The 16,572-nt window shown below is 49.9% G+C and overlaps 1 protein-coding gene across 1 annotated transcript in view; it reads left to right on the top strand.

Moving 5' to 3' along the window:
- The first annotated feature begins 439 nt into the window (after positions 1 to 439).
- The window catches only part of zfand4 (zinc finger, AN1-type domain 4), a 61,106-nt gene continuing 44,973 nt past the window's right edge, over positions 440 to 16,572 (top strand). Inside the window, exons 1-2 of the mRNA XM_085970230.1 lie at positions 440 to 565; positions 6,274 to 6,585. Coding sequence (XP_085826356.1) covers positions 6,402 to 6,585 — 184 coding nt within the window. The 5' untranslated portion in view covers positions 440 to 565; positions 6,274 to 6,401. The remainder of the gene's footprint in view (positions 566 to 6,273; positions 6,586 to 16,572) is intronic.

Genomic DNA, 16,572 nt, shown 5'->3' with positions numbered 1-16,572 from the left:
GGTGAGGCTGTGCCCAAGGCCCATTGCCCCCAGGTGTGTCTGGGCACAGGGCTTATTGCCCCCAGGTGAGGCTGGGTCCAGGGCTCATTGCCCCCAGGTGAGGCTGGGTTCAGGGCTCATTGCCCCCCAGGTGAGACTGGGACCAGGGCCCTTTGCCCAATCAATGTGGCTCCGACCAGAATCATTGGCCCACCGTGTGGCTGGGACCAGGGCCCATTGCCCCCCAGGTGAGGCTGGGCCAAGGGGCGGAGGCAGGGCGAGGTCACGTGCTGATTGTTGTTAGAGATGAGGGTCAACATCCGGGGCTCGGCGCGCGTCCCGGCCTGGCCCCGCCCCCTCCTCCCGTGCCAAGCCCCCATTGGCTGCCGCCGGCGCTGACGTTCCAGGCCGAACGCTCCGCGCGCCGCCGCTCGGGCCTGATTGGCCGGCGGAGCTGTCAGTCAGGGAGACGTCACAAAGTTTGCTCCTCCCGGGCGGCGGAGGCAGCGGGGTTTGGTCGCCGGCGCTTCAGCTCAGCCCGTTTTCAGGCCGGAGGATGTGAGGGAGCGGCGGGCGTCCGGGCCCGGTGAGTCAGCGAGAGAGAGAGGGGCCCAGAATCCGAGGCGGGTTCGGTGTTACACTCATACCGGCCCCCGGGAGGGTGTGTCACACTGATACTGATCCCCCTGGGGTGTGTGTCACACTGATACTGATCCCCCTGGGGTGTGTGTCACACTGATACTGATCCCCTGGGGTGTGTGTCACATTGATACTGATCCCCCTGGGGTGTGTGTCACACTGATACTGATCCCCTGGGGTGTGTGTCACACTGATACTGATCCCCCTGGGGTGTGTGTCACACTGATACTGATCCCCTGGGGTGTGTGTCACACTGATACTGATCCCCCTGGGGTGTGTGTCACACTGACTGATCCCCCTGGGGTGTGTGTCACACTGACACTGATCCCCCTGGGGTGTGTGTCACACTGACACTGATCCCCTCGGGTGTGTGTCACACTGACACTGATCCCCTCGGGTGTGTGTCACACTGACACTGATCCCCTGGGCTGTGTGTCACACTGACACTGATCCCCATGGGGTGTGTGTCACACTGACGCTGATCCCCCTGGGGTGTGTGTCACACTGACGCTGATCCCCCTGGGGTGTGCGTCACATTGACGCTGATCCCCCTGGGGTGTGCGTCACACTGACGCTGATCCCCCTGGGGTGTGTGTCACACACTGACGCTGATCCCCCTGGGGTGTGTGTCACACACTGACGCTGATCCCCCCTGGGGTGTGTGTCACACACTGACGCTGATCCCCCTGGGGTGTGTGTCACACACTGACGCTGATCCCCCTGGGGTGTGTGTCACACTGACGCTGATCCCCCTGGGGTGTGCGTCACACTGACGCTGATCCCCCTGGGGTGTGTGTCACACTGACGCTGATCCCCCTGGGGTGTGTGTCACACACTGACGCTGATCCCCCTGGGGTGTGTGTCACACACTGACGCTGATCCCCCTGGGGTGTGTGTCACACACTGACGCTGATCCCCCCTGGGGTGTGTGTCACACACTGACGCTGATCCCCCCTGGGGTGTGTGTCACACACTGACGCTGATCCCCCCTGGGGTGTGTGTCACACACTGACGCTGATCCCCCTGGGGTGTGTGTCACACACTGACGCTGATCCCCCTGGGGTGTGTGTCACACTGACGCTGATCCCCCTGGGGTGTGTGTCACACACTGACGCTGATCCCCCTGGGGTGTGTGTCACACACTGACGCTGATCCCCCTGGGGTGTGTGTCACACACTGACGCTGATCCCCCCTGGGGTGTGTGTCACACACTGACGCTGATCCCCCTGGGGTGTGTGTCACACACTGACGCTGATCCCCCTGGGGTGTGTGTCACACACTGACGCTGATCCCCCTGGGGTGTGTGTCACACACTGACGCTGATCCCCCTGGGGTGTGTGTCACACACTGACGCTGATCCCCCTGGGGTGTGTGTCACACACTGACGCTGATCCCCCCTGGGGTGTGTGTCACACACTGACGCTGATCCCCCTGGGGTGTGTGTCACACACTGACGCTGATCCCCCTGGGGTGTGTGTCACACACTGACGCTGATCCCCCTGGGGTGTGTGTCACACTGACGCTGATCCCCCTGGGGTCTGTGTCACACTGATGCTGGTCCCCCTGTTGGGAGAGGGTGTGTGTGTCACATACTCTGGGGTGGTGTTGGGGAATGTCGTGCTGACACTGGTCCCCCTTGGGGTGGGGGTGTGTCACACTAACACTGGTCCCCCTGGGGAGGGGAGTCACACTGACACTAATCCCCTTGGGGTGTGTGTCACTCTGATACTGGTCCCCTCAGGGAGGGGGGGGGGGGTTGGTGTGTGTCACTCTGATACTGGTCCCCTCAGGGAGGGGGGGGGGGGGGGGGGTTGGTGTGTGTGTGTGTGTCACTCTGATACTGGTCCCCTCAGGGAGGGGGGGGGGGTGGGTTGGTGTGTGTGTGTCACTCTGATACTGGTCCCCTCAGGGAGGGGGGGGGGGTGGGTTGGTGTGTGTGTGTGTCACTCTGATACTGGTCCCCTCAGGGAGGGGGGGGGGGTTGGTGTGTGTGTGTGTGTCACTCTGATACTGGTCCCCTCAGGGAGGGGGGGGGGGTTGGTGTGTGTGTGTGTGTCACTCTGATACTGGTCCCCTCAGGGAGGGGGGGGGGGGGGTTGGTGTGTGTGTGTGTGTCACTCTGATACTGGTCCCCTCAGGGAGGGGCGGGGGGGGGGGCGTTGGTGTGTGTGTGTCACACTGATACTGATTCCTCTGGGGGAGGGTGTGTGTGTCAGCGAGCACAGGGATAATGGTTGAATGGTTGCAAGTTAGGCTACAGGCAGCAGAGTTTTGATGAGCTTAAGTTTATGGAGGGTATAAGATAGGAGTTTGACCAGGAGTGCATTGGAATAGTCAAGTCTAGAGGTAACAAAGACATGGATGAGGGTTTCAGCAGCAGATAAACTGAGGCAAGGGCGGAATCGGGTGATGTTACGGAGGTGGATGTAGGCGGTCTTGGTTATGGAGCGGGTATGTGGTCGGAAGCTCATCCCGGGGTCATATACAACACCAAAATTGCGAACAGTCTGGTTCAGCCTCATACAGTTGTCAGGAGGGGAATGGCTTCAGTCTTTTTTCAATATTTTTTTGGAGGAAACTTCTCCTCCAGTACTGGATGTTGGACAAGCAGCGTGACAAATTAGAGACAGTAGAGCGGTTGAGATAGGTGGTGAGGTAGTGTTCGGTGTCGTCAGTGTACATGTGGAATGTGACGTTGTGTTTTCAGATGATGTCGCTGAGGGGCAGCGTGTAGATGAGAAATAGGAAGTGCCCAAAGATAGATGTTTGGGGGGGACTCCAGAGGTAATGGTGCGGGAAGAGATTCTGTTGCAGGTGATTGGTTATGACTGGATAGATAAGAATGCAACCAGGTGAGTGTGTGTCTCGCACTGATGGTGATCCTTGGTTTAGTGTGTCTCGCACTGATGGTGATCCTTGGTTTAGTGTGTCTCGCACTGATGGTGATCCTTGGTTTAGTGTGTCTCGCACTGATGGTGATCCTTGGTTTAGTGTGTTTCACACTGATGGTGATCCTTGGTTTAGTGTGTCTCACACTGATGGTGATCCTTGGTTTAGTGTGTCTCGCACTGATGGTGATCCTTGGTTTAGTGTGTCTCGCACTGATGGTGATCCTTGGTTTAGTGTGTCTCGCACTGATGGTGATCCTTGGTTTAGTGTGTCTCGCACTGATGGTGATCCTTGGTTTAGTATGTCTCGCACTGATGGTGATCCTTGGTTTAGTGTGTCTCGCACTGATGGTGATCCTTGGTTTAGTGTGTCTCACACTGATGGTGATCCTTGGTTTAGTGTGTCTCGCACTGATGGTGATCCTTGGTTTAGTGTGTCTCGCACTGATGGTGATCCTTGGTTTAGTGTGTCTCGCACTGATGGTGATCCTTGGTTTAGTGTGTTTCACACTGATGGTGATCCTTGGTTTAGTGTGTCTCGCACTGATGGTGATCCTTGGTTTAGTGTGTGTATGTGTCTCACACTGATGGTGATCCTTGGTTTAGTGTGTCTCACACTGATAGTGATCCTTGGTTTAGTGTGTTTCACACTGATGGTGATCCTTGGTTTAGTGTGTCTCGCACTGATGGTGATCCTTGGTTTAGTGTGTCTCGCACTGATGGTGATCCTTGGTTTAGTGTGTCTCGCACTGATGGTGATCCTTGGTTTAGTATGTCTCGCACTGATGGTGATCCTTGGTTTAGTGTGTCTCGCACTGATGGTGATCCTTGGTTTAGTGTGTCTCGCACTGATGGTGATCCTTGGTTTAGTGTGTCTCGCACTGATGGTGATCCTTGGTTTAGTGTGTCTCGCACTGATGGTGATCCTTGGTTTAGTGTGTCTCGCACTGATGGTGATCCTTGGTTTAGTGTGTCTCGCACTGATGGTGATCCTTGGTTTAGTGTGTCTCGCACTGATGGTGATCCTTGGTTTAGTGTGTCTCGCACTGATGGTGATCCTTGGTTTAGTGTGTCTCACACTGATGGTGATCCTTGGTTTAGTGTGTCTCGCACTGATGGTGATCCTTGGTTTAGTGTGTCTCGCACTGATGGTGATCCTTGGTTTAGTGTGTCTCGCACTGATGGTGATCCTTGGTTTAGTGTGTCTCGCACTGATGGTGATCCTTGGTTTAGTGTGTTTCACACTGATGGTGATCCTTGGTTTAGTGTGTCTCGCACTGATGGTGATCCTTGGTTTAGTGTGTGTATGTGTCTCACACTGATGGTGATCCTTGGTTTAGTGTGTCTCACACTGATAGTGATCCTTGGTTTAGTGTGTTTCACACTGATGGTGATCCTTGGTTTAGTGTGTCTCGCACTGATGGTGATCCTTGGTTTAGTGTGTCTCGCACTGATGGTGATCCTTGGTTTAGTGTGTCTCGCACTGATGGTGATCCTTGGTTTAGTATGTCTCGCACTGATGGTGATCCTTGGTTTAGTGTGTCTCGCACTGATGGTGATCCTTGGTTTAGTGTGTCTCGCACTGATGGTGATCCTTGGTTTAGTGTGTCTCGCACTGATGGTGATCCTTGGTTTAGTGTGTCTCGCACTGATGGTGATCCTTGGTTTAGTGTGTCTCGCACTGATGGTGATCCTTGGTTTAGTGTGTCTCGCACTGATGGTGATCCTTGGTTTAGTGTGTCTCGCACTGATGGTGATCCTTGGTTTAGTGTGTCTCGCACTGATGGTGATCCTTGGTTTAGTGTGTCTCGCACTGATGGTGATCCTTGGTTTAGTGTGTCTCGCACTGATGGTGATCCTTGGTTTAGTGTGTCTCGCACTGATGGTGATCCTTGGTTTAGTGTGTCTCGCACTGATGGTGATCCTTGGTTTAGTGTGTCTCGCACTGATGGTGATCCTTGGTTTAGTGTGTCTCGCACTGATGGTGATCCTTGGTTTAGTGTGTCTCGCACTGATGGTGATCCTCGGTTTAGTATGTCTCACACTGATGGTGATCCTCGGTTTAGTGTGTCTCGCACTGATGGTGGTCCTCGGTTTAGTGTGTCTCGCATTGATGGTGATCCTTGGTTTAGTGTGTCTTGCACTGATGGTGATCCTTGGTTTAGTGTGTCTTGCACTGATGGTGGTCCTTGGTTTAGTGTGTCTTGCACTGATGGTGATCCTTGGTTTAGTGTGTCTCACACTGATGGTGGTCCTCGGTTTAGTGTGTGTGTGTCTCCTACTGATAGTGGTCCTTGGTTTAGTGTTTCTCTCACTGACAGCAGCCCTGGCTGCAAGTCTGGGGAGAGTGTGTGTCAAACCGATGCCATCTGGTATGTTTGTTGGAGTTGGCTTTGGATCTGGTGGTATTGTGAAGTTCTTGTTTACCAGTGCTGCTTGTAAAATGCACTTAATACTCCAGTTCACTAGTAGTTTGCTCACTAAATGTGTGCTCCATTGCAATTGTGCTAATGAGAAGTATCTTCCAACCTAGTAATTTCCTTCTCTAAATCACTATTGTTGCACATTGACTTGAGTCGTGCAGAACGGGTGATGTGTGAGTTTGAAATTCTTCCCGCATTCTCTTTGGGAGTTTGAATGTTGTCACATTTGAATGTTGGTAATTTGTTTGCTTACATTTCTCAGACACGTATATGTGTAGCTCGGGACCGGAGAGCAGTGCCGTGAAGAAGTAACTAACTGTGTCCTTGTTTTCTTTTGCCACCAGGAAGCGCGCTTGGTCATGATCCTCATGAGCCAGCCTCGAACGCTGTTTAAATGTGATTGCAGCGTGCAGCTGCTGTGGGAGCAGCTTTCATCATAAGCTGTCCCGTCAAGTTGCTGGATTGTGTTGAAATGGAAAACAAAAAGGAACCTCCCTTCTTCAATGAGGATAATTCTGGGCCTATCAGTTATAAACTCCCATTTTACGAGACAATGGAGCTTTTCATTGAAACACTCACAGGAACTTGTTTTGAACTCCAAGTGTCCCCTTTCGAGACAGTGATTTCTGTGAAGGCCAAGATTCAAAGACTAGAAGGTACTGATTTTTTTTTTTCTCATTCATTTGATCAAACGCTCCTGGTTTGTCTTTGTGAATCTGGCAGGTTGCATTTTTCCAAACTTTTCCTGAGGAATATATGGATTGTCGAGCAAAGCTCCAGTGCAATAGAGTAAGCTGAGGAAAATCGAATTCAAAACTGGGTGATGCCTTCGATTGGCATTTTACAAACTTTTGGTTATTTGGTAAAGGCTGGTTAGGTGATAAACCTCAGCACATGATGATTCTGTTACAACCTTATATGAAATTTATGGGCAGGGAAAGACCAGCTGGTCCCACGAAGTCTACGCCACACCACGATGGCCAGAGCAACATGACTAGATACTTCCTCTCCCCTCATTCTCTCCCGGGTGAGGGGGGGGTGAGAAAAACAACAGGGCCAATAAGGAAAAAAATACTCTGGGGAAAATTCCTCTCCCGACCTCTCAGGCGATCAAAACCAGTCCAGGAGATCACACGGACCCAGTGTTTACTATAAAGACATTTACCTTCTATATGACACGATCTCTGCCCGAGTCAAGAACTGGTCCAGCTCCCTCTTGAGGATGTACAGAGAGTCAGCATCCACCACACCTTTGACTCAGTCAGCATGTTCAGTAGAGTGTTTAGTATATTCATACCACTATGCTTCAGATAATTCACTTAAGCTAATATGCTGCTTGTGTCGGACTTCTCCCAAATTACTCCCAGTACTAGTGTTCTATGACTCAAAATGTTTTCACTGTTTCAGTAGACAGATCAACCCTTACGCTTCACTGAAATGCTAGTGACAACTGAACTGGGAGTGGCAGGTTTGTCACGGTTGAGCAACTCACAGCTGAGTCACATTGGGGATGAAAGCCTTCACTTCTGGTACAGAAGTATGCAGTTCACACTGAGTTAATTTAAAATAATGGGGAATTAAGGTCTCCGTCTCCATCTCTGTCCCAGCAGTGAGGAGGTGCAAAAAACCCACCTGGAAGTCAGAAGTACCACTGGCAATAAGCTTGAGTGGTTGGCAAGCAACTGGCCTGATTATCCATTGCCACGTATAGTGTGATCACCTTAAGCTGTACCAGCACTCATTTTGGATGGCTAGGTTTTTGTGCTACTCGGAGATCATCCTGGAGAGTTGAAGAACGCCAAACTGCTCTTTGCTATTAACCGTCTCCTTTGGTCATCTCCCACTGCAAGCCCCATCCTTACCTTGACATCAAATATAGGGAGCCCATGGATCTCTGTGCCCAAAATCAGGGCCGTCTCTGACTAGGTTCTCTTCCTCTTCCCCCAACCCATTCTCCATAACATCCTTACACTTGTCTCATGTATGAAGCACACTATCTGTCCCTTGACCCTCTCCCATCTTGGTTCCTGATTTGCCAAATTCACTTCCTTGGTCCCATGCTTGCTGACATCATCAATCTGTTCTTGTCTCTTTAAGATCCACAGTCATCAACCTCCTCAAAAAAAACTACTCTGTAACGCTTGATTCTCTAACTACCACACTATTTCCAACATTATCTTTCTAAAATCCTGGAATATGGAATTGCCTCACTCTTCCACTATTCCCTCTTTCCCGCCCTCCAATTGGGCTTCTGGCCTGCCCACATTGGTCAAGCCCGTGTGAGAGCAACCTTGCGGGTGCTCAGTCATTGAGTATATTCAAGACTGAGATCGAGAGATTTTTGGACTCTAGGGGAATCAAGGGATGTGGGGGTTGGGCGGGAAAGTGGAGTTGAGGTCGAAGATCAGCCATGATCTCATTGAATGGCGGAGCAGGCTCGAGGGGCTGAATGGCCGACTCCTGCTCCTGTTTCTTGTGTTATGTTCTTATGGCTTGGTATCTCTCATTGATCGCTCCTTTCTTCAACGCTGTTGTCATTCTCTCCTCCTCGAGCGCCTTTCCTCCACAGTCACCTCTGGCTCTGCTCTCTTAGTTCAGCCAGACTTTGCCATACTCTTTGTCTCCCGCAAATACCTCTGGTCTTGACTCCGTTTCTGAAACCTTGGTATAGTCCTCGATTGCGAACTTGGATTCTTCCCCCCTCAGCTGATTTATTACCACGGTTGCTTTTATTTTTCATCTCAAAACATTTTCTGCCTCCGCTCTTGCCTCTCCATCTCTGCTGCTGAAACTCTACTCCAAGTCCTCATCAGCTCCGGGCTGGATTTCTCCAATTCTCTCCTTGCTGACATTTCCTGCCTTAGAAAATAAAAAATTCCCTTTACTTGTTAGTCTGTGCTACACAAACCTGCCATTGAAATTGCTGTGGTGCGTGCTTTATAACAAAACAAGACACATTGTCACCAGGCATACTTAGTACACTGAAGCTTTATACAGCAGGTGAAGAGGAGACCATATGTGGCACCACAGCCTGACAGAGTAATACTTACAGAATCGTACCTATCGCCATCCCTAAAGTGGCAGCACAGTGATATAGAGTCAGGAGGGAGTGGCCCTGGGGGTCCTCAACATTGACTCCAGTCCCCATGAAGTCTCATGGCTTCAGGTCAAATATTACCACCTACTGCCCTCCCTCAGCTGATGAATCAGTACTCCTCCATGTTGAACACCACTTGGAAGAAGCACTGAGGGTAGCAAGCGCACAGAATGTACTCTGGGTGGGGGACTTCAATGTCCATCGCCAAGAGTGGTTCAGTAGCCCCACTACTGACCGAGCTGGCTGAGTTCTGAAGGACATAGCTGCCAGACTGGGTTTGCAGCAGCTGGTGAGAGAAGCGAAAAACCTGCTTGACCTCATCCTCACCAATCTACGTGTTCCAGATGCATCTGTCCATGACAGCATTGGTAGCCGTGACCACCGCACAGTCCTTGTGGAGACGAAATCCCGTCTTCACGCTGAGGACACCCTCCACCGTGTTTGGCACTACCACCGTGCTAAATGGGATAGATTCAGAACAGATCTAGCAGCTCAAAACTGGGCATCCACGAGGCGCTCTGGGCCATCAGCAGCAGCAGAATTGTATTCCGCCACAATCTATAACCTCATGGCCCGGCATGTCCCTCACTCTACCATTGCCACCAAGCCAGGGGACCAACACTGGTTCAATGAGGAGTGTAGAAAAGCATGCCAGGAGCAGCACCAGGTGTACCTGAAAATGAGGTGCCAACCTGGGAAAGCTGCAACACAGGACTACACGTATACTAAACAGCAGAAGCAGCATGCTATAGACAGAGCTAAGTGATTCCCATGGCCAACGGATTGGATCAAAGCTCTGCAGCCCTGCCACATCTAGTCGTGAATGATGGTGGACAATTAAGCAGCTAGCAGGAGGAGGATGCTCCTTGAACATCTCCATCCTCAATGATGGCAGAGCCCAGCGTGCAAGTACAAAAGACAAGGCTGAAATGTTTGCAACCATCTTCAGCCAGAAGTGCCGAGTGGATGATCCATATCGGCCTACTCCCGAGGTCCCCACCATCACAGATGTCAGTCTTCAGCCAATTCGATTCACTCCACGTGATATCAAGAAACGGCTGAGCGCACTGGATACAGCAAAGGCTATGGGCCCCAACAACATCGTGCTGAAGACTTGTACTCCAGAACTAGCCGTGCCTCTAGCCAAGCTGTTCCAGTACAGCTACAACACTGGCATATCCCTGACAAAGTGGTATATTGCCCAGGTATGTCCTGTCCACAAAAAGGACAAATCCAATTTGGCTAAATACCGTCCCATCAGTCTACTCTCAATCATCAGCAAAGTGATGGAAGGTGTACTCAACAGTGCTATCAAGCGGCACTTACTCACCAATAACCTGCTCATCGATGCTCAGTTTAGGTTCCGCCAAGACCACTCGGCTCCAGGCCTCATTGCAGCCTTGGTCCAAACATGGACAAAAGAGCTGAATTCCAGAGGTGAGGTGAGAGTGACTGCCCTCGACATCAAGGCAGCATTTGACCGAATGTGGCATCAAAGAGCCCAAGTAAAACTGAAGTCAATGGGAATCGGGGTAAACTTTCCACTGGCTGGTGTCATACCTAGCATAAAGGAAGATTGTTGTGGCTATTGGAGGTCAATCATCTCAGCCTTAGGTCATCGCAGCAGGAGTTCCTCAGGGCAGTGTCCTAGGCCCTTGGCCCAGCTCCTTAATGACCTTCCCTCCAACATAAGGTCAGAAGTGGGGATATTCGCTGATGATTGCTGTGTTCAGTTCCAGTCGCAATTTCTCAGACAATGAAGCAGTTCATCCCCACATGCAGCAAGACCTGGGCAACCTCCAGGTTTGGGCTGATAAGTGGCAAGTAACATTTGCGCCACACAAGTGCCAGGTAATTACCATCTCCAACAAGCGAATGTCTAACCGTTGCCCCTTGACATTCAACGGCATTACCATCGCCGAATCCCGCACCATCCTGGGGGGGGTCACCATTGACCAGAAACTTAACTGGAACAGCCGAGTAAATACTGTGGCAACAAGAGCGGGTCAGAGGCCGGGTATTCTGCAGCAAGTGACTCCTGATCAGTATTCCTGTTAAGCTGCGCGGCCTCTACAGCTCACGCGCAGCCGGCTCACTGGCTTTTAAATGGGAAAAACCGCGCATGTGTGGTATTTTGATTAGGCCACGCAGCCCCTTGCAGGGACGGCACACCCCCCCCAAGAAATCAAAGGGAACATTGCTCCTGACTGCCCAACGTCAGGAGTGTGATGGAACACTCTCCACTTGCCTGGATGAGTGCAGCTCCAACAACACTCGAAGCTCGACACCATCCAGGACAAAGCAGTCCGCTTGAGTGGCATCCCATCCACCATCTTAAACATTCACTCCCTCCACCGTGTCTGCAGTGTGCACCATCTACAAGATGCATTACAGCAACTCGCCAAAGCTTCTTCGGCAGTACCTCCCAAACCCACGACCTCTACCACGTAGAAGGACAAGGGCAGCAGGCACACGGGAACACCACCACCTCCAAGTTTCCCTCCAAGTCACACACCATCCTGACTTAGAAGTATATCGCCGATCCTTCATCATCGCTGGGTCAAAATCCTGGAACTCCCTCCCTAACAGCACTGTGGGAGTACCTTCACCACACGGACTGCAGCGGTTCAAGAAGGCGGCTCACCACCACCTTCTCAAGGGCAACTAGGATGGGCAATAAATGCTGGCCTTGCCAGCGACGGCACGTAACGTGAATGAATACATTAAAAAAAATAATAATAATCTTGGCATTTTCACACTACCAGAAGAAAATAGCATGTATGCATTGGTAAAGGATACAGCGGATATTTAAATTAGCTTTTTCAAAGTATTTTGTCTTCAAATGTCTGAAGCCTTTGACTGGAGATTGTCAGGCCAGATAGCTTCTGTAGAGGGTGAGAAAAGACAAATAACTGCTAGATAACAATAATATTTGCATCGTGGTTTTAGCACAGCAGTTGTCGAAACTCTACAGTCGTGTGATTCTGCCATACTCTGAAATCAGGAATCACCTGAGGGCACGTGATAAAATTAGCTAAAATAAACTGGAGAGAGTTCCCTGGTCACACAACTCATTTACCTGAATATCTGGACAAATGAAATTCTCTCTGATACAGCAATTTAGGACTCGTCTGTGAGCAATCTGGAACACAGAAGTCAAAGCTAGCTGGAGAAAGTAGACAAGTAAAGAAACCCAAAAATGTGACCGGTGGTTAAGGAGGTCCTCAGTAAAGTATATAAATTATTAAATGTTATAATTTAGATATATCTGTCCTAATCTTTGCCGTGCCTATGTAACCTGAAATCCCTCTGTCCATTCGTGTGCACATTTTGGCTGCCGCTCTGGACCCGAGCCCATTACTTCCACCTCCTTTTCTTTTCTAATGTCTTGACCCACCTTGGGCTTTTCTCTCCTATCTCCTCTCCTTCCAGTCACCCATGCATTCCACCTTTCATTTCTCCCCTTTCAGATACTTTGCCCTCCCCACCCCAATCCTCTACCTATGTAGTCTGCTGCCACCGTCCCAGTCTTGAATCCCCTTGAATTAACCCACAGCTATTCTCTTGTCATTCTCCAAAGGGCTTATTGAGGCACTCATCGTTGCCTCTCTACGAGCAGCAGCTCCAACTGCCCCATTCTCCTCGCTCACTGACTTTCCCTGCGCTGCTCGCTTAGCCATCCATCGCCAGATCTGGCTGGACCACATCAAGAACTATCCGGCCTTGGTCTCATCTGCCAAAAACGGTCACTACCTCAGGATCATCTTGGACTCCAAAGATAACCACTCGGCCTCTTTTCTCCCCTAACAACAGTCTCCTTAAACACCTCCCGCCTACTTGTCCGTCCTCGCTTCCAAGAACAAGTGCGAGGAGCTCAAACTTCTTTGCCACTAAGATTGGGACCATTCATTCAGCTGCCTCTGCCGCATCGCCCCTTCTCCTTGCCCGCCAAGCCAAATCTTCTCCCAATGTTCCCCCTGCTCCAGCCCTAAACCTGTGTCTTTCTCCAGTTTTTCTCCTATTTCTCCTTGTGTGCTTTCCAAACTCATCCTGTCTACGAGACCCACCTCTTCCTCACTTGACCCATTCCCACTAAACTTTCCTTCCTGGCCCCCATGCTAGCTGACATTGTAAATAGATTCCTCTCTTTAGGTACCATCCCCCCTCCCTTTCGTTTCCTCTCTTTAGGTACTGTCCCCCTCCCTTTCAAAACCGCCATCATCACCCACCTCCTTAAAAATCCCACCCTCTATCCTTGCAAACTATCAACAACCTCCCTTCCCTCTCAAGTCGTTGAACGTATTGTCGCTTCCCAAATCCATGCCCATCTTTTGATAACTCCCATGTTTGAATCTCTCTAATCAGGTTTCCATCCCTCCCACAGCATAAAATGGCCCAAATGACATTCTCTGTGACTGTGACCATGATGCACTATCCCTCTTCATCTTTCTTGACCTCTTTGCCGTCTTTGACAGGCTCGACCGTACCATCCTCCTCCAACGCCTTGCGTCCATTGTCCAGCTGAGTGGGACTGCCCTCGCTTGGTTCCATGCTTACAGATTCAATCGTAGTCAGAGCACCTCCAGAAATGACTCTTCTTCCTCCCCCTGCATCGTTATCTCTGGAGTCGCCCAAGGATCTATCCTTGGACCCCCTCCTCCGTCTCTGTTTTGCCAGCCTGCTTGTCTGACGTCCAGTCGTGGATGAGCCACAATTTTCTCTTCAGCCCCCACCACAAACTCTCCCCACTGATTACACCCCCCTCCTTGCCCACTGCCTCGAGTTGAAGCAAAGTATTTGCAACCTCAGCATCCTATTTGACCCTGAGCCGAGCTTCTGGCCCCACATTCTCACTTTCTCAAAGACTGCCTACTTCCACCTCCGTAACATCGCCTGTCTCCGCCCCTGCATCAGCCTATCTGCTGCTGAAACCCTCGTCCATGTCATTGTCGGCTCCAGACTTGACTCTTCCAATGCTTTCCTGACCAGCGTCCTATCCTCCACCTTCCATAAACTTCAGTTCATCCAAAACTGCTGCCCAGATCCTAACTCGCACCAAGTCCCGTTCACACATCACCCCTGTGCTCGCTGCCCTAACTTGGCTCCCAGTCTCGCAACACCACCAATTTAGAAATTCTCATCCTCATGTTCAAATCCCTTCACGGTCTCGCCCCTCCCTATCTCTGTAACCTCCTCCAGCCCTACAACCCACCCAGAACTCTGCATTTCCCCCAACCCTGGCTTCTCGTGCACCCCCTGCTCCCTTCACCCCACTGTTCCTTCAGCCGCCCAGGCCCTAAATTTAAAACCAAAGAAAGAAAGATGCTGCGTTTCTGTAATACCTTTCATGTCCTCAGAATGTTGAAAGCACTTCACAGCCAATGAACTACTTTAGGACTGTTTCATAGGCCTAGGCGACAGCCAGTTCGTGCACAGGCAAACGACTGAGGTGAGAAGTTTGAAATGTTACGCCAAATACTGAATCGAGGCAAAAATATAGTTTAACGTACAGTTGAATACAGTGATGTGAGACTGGGGATGTAGGAGGGGGTGAGCTTCGATGGTCAAGTGGTCTTTTCTCGCCCTTGCCTTGTACTGTATATTCTTGTACAACCCTGAGCACAAGCTGAGGAGAATCTTTTTTACACTGAGTTGTTATGATCTGTAGTGCACTGCCTGAAAGGGTGGTAGAAGCAGATTCAAAAGGGAATTGGATATATTCTTGAAAGGGAAGCATTTGCAGGGCTATGGGGAAAGAGCGGGGGAGTGGGACTAATTGTATAGCTCTTTCAAAGAGCCATGATGGGCTAAATGGCCTCCCTCTGTGCAGTATGATTCTAACTGTCAAGCAGGTTGGGGATTTTGTTCAATTCATAACCGTTGAATTAATACCTTTTATAATCTTCCAGTACTGATTTTCAGCCAACTTCTGCATTAGTAGAATAGCCCACTCCAGAGTGAGTGGGGGTGAGGGGTGTGGGGCCCAAGGTCTGAATTCCTTCTCATTGTAACTTAGAAATGCATTTTCTTGGTTTTAGAAATTGTTTTTGGTTTGTCTGTTGAATGAACTTTGCTGACTTGTTTTCAGAATTTCTGCTTCTTGTTGCATTTTAAAGTCAAATTTTGTTGGGAAAATTTGACTTTGCAAACAACTACTGTGCAGCATTTCCATATAAGAGCATCTGAGCACTTGCTTTATGTTCCGGGTTTTCTGCATTCAGCTGTATATTGGAACAAAGCGGCAAAGAATATTCCTTTGAGCAAGCAAATAGTGAATTCTTTACATTAGCATAAACCTATGTTTCTATTTTCTGGCGAGCTGGGCTGCTGAAAAGAATGAAAGACTTGCATTTCTATAGCGCCTTCCACAACCTCAGGACCTCCAAAAGCGCTTTACAGCCAATGAAGTACTTGAAGTGTAGTCACTGCTGTAATTTAGGAAAGACAGCAGCAATTTGCGCACAGCAAGGTCCCACAAACAGCAATGTGATAATCTGTTTTTGTGATGTGGGTTGAGGGATAAGTATTGGCCCCAGGACACGAGGGAGCACTCCACTACTCTTCCGATAGTGTCATGGAATCTTTTACATTCACTAGAGGGCTGACGGGGCCTGGGGTTAACGTGCCATCTGAAAGATAGCACCTCTGACGATGCAGCACTCCCTCAGTTCTGCCTAGATCATACGCTCAAGTCTCTGGAGTGGGACTTGAACCCACAGCCTTATGACTCCGAGGCGAGAGTGCTACCCTTGTCCGTTTAAGTTTTACCTTTCTTTGGTTTTAGAGTTTTGTACTTTTCTCTAGACGCCTAGTATGGGACCTGGCAGATGGTAAGCGCTACAAAAAGGGATATCAAAATCAGCACAATTATTTTACAGTTATATTAAAAAGCAGGTGGTCAGGAGCAACGTTAGCCCCTTGAAACCTGATAACTGTGATATTGTAAATGAGAATAAGGAAATGGTGGACACGTTGAATTATTACTTTGCGTCAGTATTTACAGTAGAGGAAGTGGATAGCACGCTAGACATCCCAAGGAAACTCCTACTGAAACAGGGACATGGACTCGCCAAAGTTACCATAAGCAAAATAACAGAGTTGAAGAAAATAATGGCACCAAGAGTGACAAATCCCCAGGACCGGATGGTTTCCATCCCAGGGTTTAAAAGGAAGTAGATGAGAACATTGCAGATGTCATAACTATAATCTTCCAAAGTTCTCTCGATTCGGGAACCGTTCCTTTAGATTGGAAAATTGCGCCTGTCACTCCGCTGTTTAAGAAAGGAGAGAGGGGGAAACCAGGGAAATTATAGACCAGTTAGCCTAACATCTGTTGTCGGTCTATAATTAACGATTGAGCGACTGAATAACTTTGAAAATTTTCAGCTGATCAGCGAGCCAGCATGGATTTGTAAAGGGTAGTTCCTGCCTGACAAACTTGATTGAATTTTTTGAAGAGGTGACTAAAGTAGTGGACGGGGAAATGTTACAGGAAACTTTCTGTTATCCGGCACCGACGGGACCGACGTGGTGCCGGTTCATCAAC

The sequence above is a fragment of the Somniosus microcephalus genome, chromosome 29, assembly GCF_052327205.1.
Source record: "Somniosus microcephalus isolate GS21.2 chromosome 29, FLI_Smic_1.0, whole genome shotgun sequence".
Lineage (NCBI taxonomy): Eukaryota > Metazoa > Chordata > Chondrichthyes > Squaliformes > Somniosidae > Somniosus > Somniosus microcephalus.
Note: the sequence above shows the minus strand (reverse complement) of the source record. Positions and strands in the feature narration are given on the sequence as shown.